At 34.2% G+C, this 12,489-nt stretch overlaps 1 protein-coding gene across 1 annotated transcript; it reads left to right on the top strand.

The window, feature by feature from the left end:
• On the top strand, positions 1 to 3,642 carry LOC117793834 (ubiquitin carboxyl-terminal hydrolase 7-like). The gene is made up of 4 exons (XM_034634256.1): positions 1 to 30; positions 233 to 1,268; positions 1,709 to 2,461; positions 2,892 to 3,642. The coding sequence occupies exons 2-4, from the start codon at positions 276 to 278 to the stop codon at positions 3,210 to 3,212; spliced, it is 2,067 nt and encodes a 688-aa protein (XP_034490147.1). The 5' UTR covers positions 1 to 30; positions 233 to 275; the 3' UTR covers positions 3,213 to 3,642.
• Positions 3,643 to 12,489: the final 8,847 nt, after the last annotated feature.

Here is a 12,489-nt window from a genome sequence, read left to right as displayed (position 1 = left end):
TAATCGTGTTACAGTAATTCTTATAATTTTGTTAATATTGCAGATCAAAAGATTCTATAAAATATTAAAATAACTACGTCAGCTGATTTTGTCACCCAAAAATTATGACACACTGACACCACTAAGCAAATCAAATAAATTAAGTCAATATCCTCTTAATATATTATGTATATATTTATTTGTAATCTTCATATGAATATAATTAATAATAATAATACATCGTAAATTGCAGAACTAACAACATCAGGTCTGCATTGTTAGGAACCATTTCAAAGATGGCAACGAAAGACGAAATAGAGGTGGATAAATTCCGATCGCAAGCGATTTTCTCGTATACCTTTGACAATGTTGGACCAAATAATAAAGCACAAACATCAGAGCCTTTCTATGTCCGTATGCTGCCATGGAGTATATTGATCGTACCCCATAATAGGGCATTAGGCGTCTTTCTTCAATGCAATGCTGATAGTCGTGATACCTCCTGGTCATGCCATGCCATCGCCAAATTGAATCTCGTATGTTACAAGCCGAATGCGAAACCATATACCTGCAACAAAATCGATCGTTTATTCAACTTAAAAGGCACAGGTTGGGGCTTGCCCGATTTTATAACCTGGGAGGAACTGAACAATCCGGACAACTGCTATGTTCACAATGACAGTATTACAATCGAAGTGCATGTTATTGCCGATGCTCCGCACGGAATAAAATGGGATTCCAAGAAGCACACCGGATACATTGGTTTAAGGAAACGAGAATGCACAAGAGACATAAATTCGGTGCTGCAGATGTTGTATTTTACAAACGCACTCCGTTCGGCTGTTTATCAAATGCAGACGAATGTAGATATAGGTGATGAAAGCAAATTTGTGGTTTTCCACCTGCAGCGTATTTTCCATGAACTGCAGTTCGGTGATTGTCCCGTGGACGCCAAGAAGCCAATACTTTCGATTTTATTCGAAGACTTGAAATCGTTTATGCCGTGTAATGCTCAAGATTTTTTGTGTAAAACGATCCACAACTTGGAGACAGCTATGAAGGACACCAGCCTGGAAGATACAATTCCAGGGCTTTTCAAGGGAAAAATGACGTCATTCTTTAAATCAACGCAATATTTCAACTCTACTAAAACATTCGACGAAACTTTCTACGATATTAAACTTAATATCGAAGGCAAGAAGAACATCTATGACTCCCTCAAGGACTATATCGCCACAAAAAAAGTGGATCATGGCAACAGCAAGTGCCCCGAAATGCACTGTCACCAGGTAGGTCAAATATAAAAACCATATTTAAAAACAAATAAATATTTATAGTAGACTTTTGGATTAAAAATATACTCTTAATTGTTTTATCTATATAATAATTAGAAATTTTTTAATTTCATACGCTTCTGACATTGTAACTTTAATGTTAATATGCTTATTCCAAATTTTAAAAACAACTTAAAAATGAACCAAAAAAAATCAGTCGAGCGCACTCGACAGTAGAATACCCTGTGCATGATATATAGAACCAAATTTTTTTTAATTAGTGAACTTATTCATGGGTTAAATGCTTAAGCAAGTAACTTGAAAATGTTTCTGGTAGAAAATTTAACAAGACAAGAGCTTTTGATCAATTTTAAGTTGACAATTCTGTGCATTTGCCATTTGTTATTTTAATTCAATGCAATCAATTTGTTTATTTTACATGTACATATTTATAGGCAAGCAAGAGAGTCATATTCACATCATTCCCTCCGGTGTTGCACATATACTTGAATCGTTTCCAATTCAATCCAGTTACAAATGAATTAATCAAAGACAATAATCGTTTTAAGTTTTATGACGAAATCCATCTCGATGGTTTTTTGGCCGAGCGTGAAAAAACACCAGCCGATTATGTTCTCCATTCCGTACTCGTACACTCGGGCGATAAATATTGCGGTCATTATGTAGTCTTCATAAATCCAAAGGCTGATGGACGTTGGTTTAAATTTGATAACGAATTGGTGTCCCGTTGCCAAAAGGAAGAGGCCATCGAGCAAAATTACGGCGGAAAGGATGATGAGATCTTGCTTCGTGATAAAGACAGCAGTGTCTACATGCTCGTCTATGTACGGAAATCGGAGATAGATCGTGTATTATGCGATATACCTGAAAAAGAGATATTCAACGATCTAATAGAGCGTCTTGATTTGAAGCATCGCATGGAGCCTAATCTCGATATACCTATCCCAGTCATGCTCAAGGACTACTTTGAGTCGCAAGAAGAGCGTCGTCTCATCGAATTGGAACAGATATTTAAGCGTCCGTTAAAGGTAAGGCCAATTCAAACCGTCAAGGATATGGTCGAAATGTTGGTCACAGCATTTAATCTGCCACGCGATCGCATGCGAATGTGGGACATGTGGGACCGGTCCATCAAGGAGATACCCAAATCTCAGAGGATACCCAACACTAATAAGCCCATCAAGAAAGTGCGTATAATTAAATTTTAGCGATGTAAGACCGAACTGAACACAGATCGAATTTACAGATTAGTTTATTTGACACAGATAAATTATTAATTATTTCTAACATTTTATATATTTATATTCTATATATACTTTACTTAATCTGTGTAGTTTTTTTTTGGAATTTCTGCTGTCTTAAAGCAGAAACGTTAAAGAACTTTTATTCAATATAATACGTATTAGCGTATCCCTGCAAAGGATATTGTAATAAAAGAGTGATGGTAGACCCCATAATGTATACGTGTATATTTATGATCAGGACGAATCGATCGAGCCATGTCCTTCTGTTTCGACCCAAGTTTAACTGGACGAAGTTTTATTTATTTATTATTTTAAATATTTCTGTTTATAAGCTCATTTTATTTCTGACTTTAACTAATCTCTCTCTTATCAGGAAAGTCACCCCGAGGATAATAAGTTTATCACAAGCAACGTGTCACAACTAAACTCTGTTGCTGCTCTTGATGGAACTTCTGTTGCAGCTCCCACTGTTGCCACATTCAATGCCACCTCGTCGGGTTCCTCGACAAAAGCGACAATTGCTATCCCCAACCCAGATGATGCCTTCTTTTTGCAATATCTGGGCAACAAGCTCGGGGAATACTCTGCGAATACCAAAAATATCATACAATTCCATTTTTATCAAATTCTCTTTAAGGCCGATATGGGTTGTTATGATAATGCCGATGCATCCAAGGAATCAGATACGAATTAAAATTCCTTCGATATATGTTTTGTATAAGGTTAAGAGATGTTACCACATTAATTAAAATGGATTGGATTGATGAATCCAAGGAACCATATACTAATTAAAATTTCTTACATATATGTTTCGATATAAGAGATGTTACCACATTAATTAAAATGGATTGGATTGATGAATCCAAGGAACTATATACTAATTAAAATTCCTTCGATATATGTTTTGTATTAGGTTAAGAGATGTTACCACATTAATGTAAATGGATTGTATTGATTGACTGACTTACCAGTCAATCAACGCATAGTAATAACTGTACAAGCTAAGAAAGCTGACTTTTATAGAAGCTGTCATTTATATTTTCAATTTATATTTTAAATGCCACCCCTTCGTGACAGGACAATAACTGTTGTATGCCTCATTTAATGAGTTTCAAAAACGTATACAAAAACCAGAAGTATGGAACTTTAATTTTATTTAAAACACTGAAGTTACTTTAATTATCATTTAAAAATTTGTTTAATTCAAAAGATAAGTTTTTGTCATATATTTTGTAATAAGAAATAAGCAAATAAAGTCTCGTATTCATATTAGTATCTGTTTTCATTTATTTATATATTTTTATTAAAAAGCATAAGTTTTCGAAATATGTGTACTGATAAACAAAGTTGTAAAATGGTAGTGTATTTTATATTAATTATGACACATTCTGCCAAACACATAATACCCTTTTTGTCCCATTTTTAATGCCACAGAAGTCGAAACCAACCGAAAATCTCCCAAAAATGTATGGAGTTTTGGGCAATTATTTGTACAAAAATGTGCTGAACCCGTACCGGTACAAATGTTTCGGTATGTAAACGATTTCGGTAAAATATTATATATTTTCCTCTTACGCCTCATTTACAAAACAAATTTTAAAACAATATTCTGGATTTTTAAAACAGGCTAATTATCAGTGTATTTAACTTTATAATAATGACAATATTTTTTTTATTTATTTAAAAGCAGTCAACAACATGTTGTCTAAGATTTTAAATAGTATTACAATTATTACTATTAATTTTAACCATTTTGAAAAATTTTAGAAAAACTATTAAAATCAGGGAATAACACCGGAACCTTTAACCGAAACCAACCGTTTCATTTTTAGTACCGGAACTGAAACCGTAACCGAATGAAAATTCTCTGTCAAAAACCGAATACCGAAACGTTTGTACCGGTACGATTCTGGTAAATTTGCTAGGTCAAAGAGTTGTCCAACTTCCAACTGTCATAACTTGATCAAAACTGAACCGATTTTAAAGCGGAATGTCATTTTATTCATTATTTGGCATTTTAATTCATTCTGCATTTAAATTTTATTAAATTCATAAAGAAAATATTTTCCTCTAGATTCTACTAGATATTGATTTCGATGCTAAGGGTCCCTTTGAAATTTTGCAAATTCAAAATTTTTAATCTCAATTTTTCACTTTTAATCAGCTTCTTATATCGTAATTAGTATAAAACAACACTTTAAACTTAATTCTGAGACCTTTCATTTTTTTGTAAAAAATCATTTGAAGTTGAACAAAAATTTGGACATGGAAAGTGGCTAAATTCGCAGTCTGACCAACTTCAAACAGTCATAACTTGATGCAAACTGAACCGATTTTTAAACGGAATGTCATTTTGATCATGATTTGTCCTCTAAATACATTCTGTATTCAAATATTTTTAATTCGTTCAAATGTTTATTTCTATGTCATATTTATTATATAACGACATCTTAAAATTTTAAAATGTTTCAAAATTGATTTGCTGTACCGTTACGTACCGGTACTGATACCGGAACCGAAAGAAAAAAACTGAAATAGACCTTTGACCGAAATAGTTAAATCGGGACGTACCGGAACCGAAACCGTAACCTATATTTGTTTCGGTTTGATTCCCTGATTAAAATGGTTCGATAGCTCACAATATGGTTAGACAAGAGTGGAAAGGCGTGGCAAGTGGAGGGTCGTGTGTCGAAGCTCTGCTGTGGCTAAAATCGAAAAGAAATAGCTGTGTGTGTGCGCATGTGTTTGTGTGTGTGTTTGAATTGTATACCAACACAAACACCCATACACGCACACACACACAAACCAGCACCGTCTGGCTTCGTGAACGTTTAGGGCTTCGGCTTCTTTCTGGCTTTCCTGCGAAATTTCCTGAACTGTCGCTTGCCTCAGACTATCTCTCTCTATATATATATATATATATATATATATGAATATATATATGTATGTGTGTTTGTGCATGTGTGTCGTTGTCATAGGGGCTGTCGCTGTACACTAACCCCCAAGTTGGCCGTGCTCATACCCTGTTCCTCTACCTCCTACTCCTTCTCCTCTTTTTCCTCTTTGTCTCTTCGTCTCCTCAGCACTCTGTCTCTCTCTCCGCTACACTCTCATTCTCTTGACGGTTATTAAAGGTTCATTATCAAATATGTCGGATGCGAGCTGGTTGTCGAGTAGCTGCTTGCCGCATGTTGCATGCTATATGCCGCATGCTGCATGGGGCATAAACGGCAGAACGAGAACAACTTACTTACATACATACATACATACATACATGCATTCAGTTGAAATGCAAACAAAAACAAAAACATACCAAAGCAGTTTACTTAGCTGCTTTTCGGCTCACACACCTGCCGTCTTTTGTTGTTGTGCCACACACAAACACACACACACACACACACACACACACACACACACACACATGTATACGCACAACCCTACAGAGGAGGCCAATGCACTGAGCTGAACCTTTTCTCAGGCTCGTTTGGATGCTCCACTTGGAACTGGAACTCAATGGAGCACTTATCACTAGGCTAAATGTAATGCCAGGTTATTAGCTCAATTTGGTAGGAACAATAATCTTTTCTCTAGATAAAAGAGATTTAGAAAGTATAAAATAGATATAAATATTTCATAAATATAAATACAAATTTTAATATAAATAAAATGTATGAATTTGAATTCTAGCAAGAATAAAACGTGACTCAATGAAAAGCCTTTAAGTGAACTACATATTACTTATTAAGAGTACAATAGATATAATATATTAAAAAGAAAAGAAAATTATTTTCAATATTCATACCATTGTAGATAAAAAAAAAACACACACACACTTTTAATATAAAGAAAGCTTACGTTTATGTAATTTTAATTTGTTAAAATACACAGAGCAAATTAAATTATGCTATATTCCGAACTTAAACAAATTTAGTTCGAATTTACAAGATAAAAAAACCAAATTTACCACTTGTAAGTTTTCTTAAGATATCTCAGAAACAACAAATATTTCTATGCCAGCTACATATGTGATATACTTACTTGCCTGACCCTTAGTTTTTATATTATCTTATTTTATTTTACATAATTGGTTTTTGAAACAAGTTATCATAAGCCAATAACAACATCCACTGGCTTTAACTACTATTTCTACTATTTCTCTTTTTAAAGACAATTACTTGATTAATTTAGCATCTCCTAATCTTAATATTCTAAAGCTTAAGTTAATATTGTTTTGATAACAGCAGTTCAATGAAATGTCATACATTGGATGTGATTATAAAAGACTTAAGGATTTGATAATGAACTTGAATAGAAATATAAAATTGTTATTTGTGTTATTTTATAGACTCTTATCTGCGGATTTACAAATTCAGTTGAGTTGAGGTTTATCTTAAGTGTGGTAAGGGTTGTTTCTGTGTTCTTGAGTTCATTGAGAACATATGTTAACGGGATAAAGCCCACTAATCTGGGAGGAGTGAGGGCGAGATAAGAGTCGACGATTGTGCTGATTGATTTGAGTAAACGCTTAGCGGGGGGTGGAACCCAATGGAATGGATCACAGTGAAATGGACTGGCATGGAATGGAAGCGGAACAGTTTCAGACTGAATTACAATTGCAGTTATTCAATACATGCAAACTAGGCATGTATATCAGTATCTGTGTGTGTGCTCGCATCCGTATCTAAAAATGTAAGCACGTTTCGGTCAGAGTCAGAAAGAGGGATGTAAACACACACACACACACACACAGAAACAGACATACATAGGTCGAGAAGGTATACGAAATGTCGCCTGACATTTGTTCCCTCTGCTTTCCATGTAATTCGCTTTAGTTTCTTTTTTTTCTTCGTCTTTTTTTGTGTAAATAAAATAGATGAAAATCAATTTGACGTGTCTTGAATTCTGTTTAAGGTTTAAAGAACTCGTTTTACAAAAAAAAAAAAGATAAAAAAGAACAACAACAAGCACAACAGGCTAAAGAACGAACGAAAGCAGAAGCCAAAGCAGCAGCAGCATGAGAAGGGGACTCAATGCAGTAGGAGAGGAGATGGAGAAGTAGAAGTAGAAGGCGATGGAGAAGGAGGCGGAGGCGCAGGCAAAGGCAAAGGCGACAGCAAGCAGGGCAATAAGAATGAGCGAGAGAAAAATAGAAATAAACTCAAAAACTCAAAGTAAGAGAGAGTGAGAGAGCAGAGTGTGGGAAGATGGGCAGTCAACAAGGAGAGGGAGAGTGGAGAGCGAGAGTGATGAGAGTGGAGCACGCAGCGTGTGGAGAGCAAAGGGAGCACACAAACACACACACACAAATATATATAAGTATACACATGCATAGCTTACATAGTAAGTACGTTTGTGTGTTTGTGTGTGTGTGTGTGCTGAATGCTGGCGACAACATTTTTGATGAATAAAAGTCAAAATCTGAGATTTACCTTGCCTTAAGGGATGCCAAGCATGCTGGCTAATAGGAAGGGGTGAAGTAGGGTTGCGGCATTTAATAATTACAACAATCTACTTTTTTTGTACATTTAAATGGAATAAGAAATGTGTGAGCGCTTAACATTAAATAAAATTTACAAATTTGAATGCAATCAATATAAGCAAGGGTATTCACACACATACATTCATACCGCGGCATGTTTAGAAAATGCTTCGAACTCGAGTAAAATCGAGAAATTTTAAAATTTAAGAAATTTTAATTGATATTTTATTATGTGTCAAACGAACTTATTTGATTATTATTTTCTCCTTATAAACAGTGTGTCAAGTAAAACCAAACCTTTTGCTGGCTTTTTTTTATTATCTTTTTACGGTTTTCAAAATAATTTACAAAGAATTAATAACATCCATTGTGCTACTAAAAAATTAAAAAGGAAATATGTGATATCTTTTTCTTCATCAAAACAATTACTTGACATACTGTCTGTATGTTTTTACAAACAAATATGAACTAGATCTTTTGTTATATCTCTACACTTTCTTTTTCTATTTTTTCTAACTCATCATGTTTACATAGACACTTAATAATATGATTTCTTCATAATATAAACATCTTCTTTTTCAAATAATGGTTCGATTTGGAATAAAAACACAATATCATTAATTTCATATTTTTTTGTATTTTCGATTTTTAATTCGAAACAAGGTTTAAACTTAAACTCCTAAAAACAAGTAATTTTTTTATGGTTGGCAGCCTTGATTATTTTTGAAAGTTATAGAACAAGGTAAGCATCGTTTTCAGCTGTTTTTCTCACATTGTTGAGTCCAATTCGAATTCCTGACATATTAAAGGTATGCGATGAGGGGGAGGCTTGGATAAGGTCTTACATACATCGGTATCAGTTGGGGGAACTGCAGCCGCTGCTTCTCAATCATTCAGTCAGTTAGTCAGTTAGTCAGTCAGTCATTCGTTTAATCAAAGCAAAACAGTGTACAAATCGTCATCAACTAACAACAACAAAAGACAACCGAAATCATCGCCAACATCCTCATGATCATCATCCCCATCAACAGATGAAGGGAGAAATGAAGGAAGGGAAGTAGTGGGGGGGGGGGGTGCAACACAACTAGAAAACAATAAAACGAGTCGAAAATGCTCTTGCAGCAAAGGGAGACGCGGAGACATCTCAAGCACAAAAGGCAGCCAACAACAACAACAACCTCTACAACAACAACAACAACCTCTACAACAACAACAACAACCTCTACAACAACAACAACTAAAACAAGTACGGCAACAAAGAAGTCCCAGGGCCCAGTGAACTCGACAGCAGGCAAACGAACTGAGCCCAGCGAAACTATTTTTTTTCTCTGTATACCCTGCAAAATTTGACTTAGCCCACAAGTAAGGTATAACAAACTTGCAAAAGAAATCGATAAAAAAAAAAGTAATATATATTAAAATGTTAGCAGATTTTCGCGCATCTCACATTACTTAAGCAAGCAAAACACTGCACGACTTGAAGATGCTCTGTACAACAAAAAATTTAATTTAAAAAAAAAAATACAAAAGTTTTTAAAAGCCATTTATAAAAAAAAGCGCATATTTTTACTTTGTAACTCTGTTATATTAAATTTCCGCTTTTCTAATGTTTACAGGGTATAAAAACACTTGCAGTGTCACCTTTTTTGTTTAAACATATGCAGCAGAGTAAAGAATGTTTCATAATTCATAATAATGCAACAATTGCTAATTACATGGTATCTGACAGTCGAGTATTCCCAAATTGTAGCATTTCAATTTGTTTGCAGCATCTGCCCAAGTGAAATGCAGCCAAGAAGTTGCCTGATTTTGATTTTCATGCTGATTTTGAGTTGAAAAGGCGTTAAAATGAATTTCTACTTACGAGCATACACTCACATATATATAGGGCATTCTTTCTATGCGAGATGTGAATCTGAAATTAACCCATAAACATACATACTCGATTTGAAGCTATATCAAAAAGTATAGGAACTTTAAATAGTCTATCAGCTGTAGAACTATGTATCTGAATGTAAGTATGTTTCATTTAGCTCAAATATCAAAATTAACCGGATCGAAGAACTATATCATGTATACCATATACTAAATCAATGCTGATATTGGAAGAACCCCTTGAAAAGTGCACTTTGACTGAAAACTTAATCAAATTTAACAAATCTCAATTAAAAAACATTCTACAAGTCCTGTTTTTTTTTTTTTAATATCAGAAAAGTATATGAGTTATGAAAACAATCGAAATACTTCAGACTTTTCCACAACTTTTTTTTCTTTATACTACAATTCAAATGCCAAATGAAATTAATAAATTTAAATACAATGTTTTTAAATATAATTAAATAGGTAAACTCACGATTTATACAGAAATTGAGCATAGAATAAAAGAAAGCAATTAAACTCAATGTAAGTAACTGCCTTTAAGTAAAAATTGTAGTGAGAAAAGTCAACTTGAATGTAGTAGCATCTTTTAGTAAATGTCTTTTAAGGAATTCCATTACTTATCTATTATTACCTAAAACAGAGGTTGTCCCAATTCCTCTCTCGCTCTTTCTATCTAGTTCTCCTTCTTTTTGAAGACCCTTGTAGAACCTTGACTGGGATCGCAAATGCAATTCTTGTCGAACAGATTTTTGGGTTTTACAGTAGTCTATTTGAGTTTATACCTGTATTTACCTGCTGGCACTTACACACCTGCCCCTACCCCTATTTCGGTTTTCTTTCTGGTTTAAAATGAGACTTCTCCGATTATGAGAAGAGCAGAGACAAGAAGAGTTCAGAGTTGAGTTAAGGAAATGGAAAGACAACAATTGGTTGATGGTTCGAGTAATTACAGCGAATTTAAATAAGTATGTGTTGATGCTGCACACAACATTCCAGTCGAGGTCCAAGACTAACCGATGGTCCAAAGAAAAAAAAACACCAACCCTCTCTTATCGCAGCGGGAAAATCCTTACCCCCCCTCCCTCATTGTCGTTGTCAACGGGTGGCGAATACGCTAAAAGCAGAGCAGGAGGCAGGGAGGTGGTAAAGGGAGAAGGGAGGGAAAAAAGGGGGCATTGTTGTCGATGATACCACGTTGATGTTGATTCTGATGGGTTCTTTCAATGCCAACAACCCGCAAAATCATTTACGGGGCTTTTCGCTTTCATTACGCCCGAAAACAGGAAAAACAACAAGAAAAATAACCCATCTCCCGTTACATCTCCTCGTTTCTCGTTCCGTTCTTCCTGGTTACCGTTACCATCCCAGGCTTAATTAGTTTAAGTGCCAGCGATATCCTCCATACATGCATACATGTACATATGTATGCATGCGACAACCCCATAAATATGTGTATGTATGTATGTATGTATTATGTTCATAAGTGGGCGATTGTTTGAAATCCATTGACATGTAAATCGCGCTTTGTTTGATATATGGAAACACATACAAATACACGTTCCTATGCTGATTAGTTATATTTATCGATATGACAATATACATATTTCTAAATAGAAAAAAATTACAAAAAGTTCAGCTACAATATCCAAACAAACCGAAATCCAAACAAAAATTTATAGGATTTCGGTTGGTTTTCGATTGTTTTGCATTTCTGGAAAGCTCCTGATTGGTAAAACTTTCGATATATTACAGTACAAAGTAGATTTTTTTTTAGAACTTTTTCAGTCACTAATTTTAGATATAAGTCTCGTTTAATTTTGTCGTATTTTTTTAAGTTATTTTCCCATACTCAACTGATATTATTATGGCTAGAATAAACTAATTGTTAATATTAATTTGTATTCTCCTCTTCTTCTAAATTTCTATAATTTGTATATGCTTTTTACTCCATATTCAACTAATTTTCAGTTTTATCGAACTTTCGTAGTGTTTATTTAAGTTTTTTTTTTTTTTTTTTTTTTGTTTTTTTTTTTTAATATTCCGAGAAATGCTCTTTTAAAAATCCATAATAGATAACATCCACAAAACCCAAGCATACACAGAAACAAGCACTTAAACATGTTGATATCCATTGGGAAAATGCCTTAGAAAATGATTTTCTAATTATAGTTGCCCCAATGAATAGAGTCAAACAATTTGTTTTGAGCCAAGGAATTTCAGGTTTCACCCTCACCCCCTTCCACCACACCCCGCACAAACGCTGACTGGCATTTCCCCCACCCTCCCTCCAGTGACCCGCACTAAACAATTAATATACAGTGGGTCACAGCATATTTGAACCATTACATTTTGAACTATGTTTTGTTTGTTAATTATGTAAACATATGTATAAAATAAAAGAAAATAAAAATATTGATCTTTAACTTAAAAATTAATTAAAATGTTATTTAAATCATTTTCTTATTAAAAGATAATATCATTTAAACTTTGTGATATGTAATATGAGTAGTGGGTAAAATAAGCTGTGAGCCACTGTACATGGAGCTGCTAACGCCTTCCAATAACTGTAAACGAGTGCGACGCACTTATCGTATGTCCCAAAGGGAAGGGT

This window comes from Drosophila innubila, chromosome X, assembly GCF_004354385.1.
Source record: "Drosophila innubila isolate TH190305 chromosome X, UK_Dinn_1.0, whole genome shotgun sequence".
NCBI lineage: Eukaryota > Metazoa > Arthropoda > Insecta > Diptera > Drosophilidae > Drosophila > Drosophila innubila.
The sequence above is the reverse complement of the archived record's forward strand: the minus strand, read 5'-3'. Positions and strand labels throughout refer to the sequence as shown.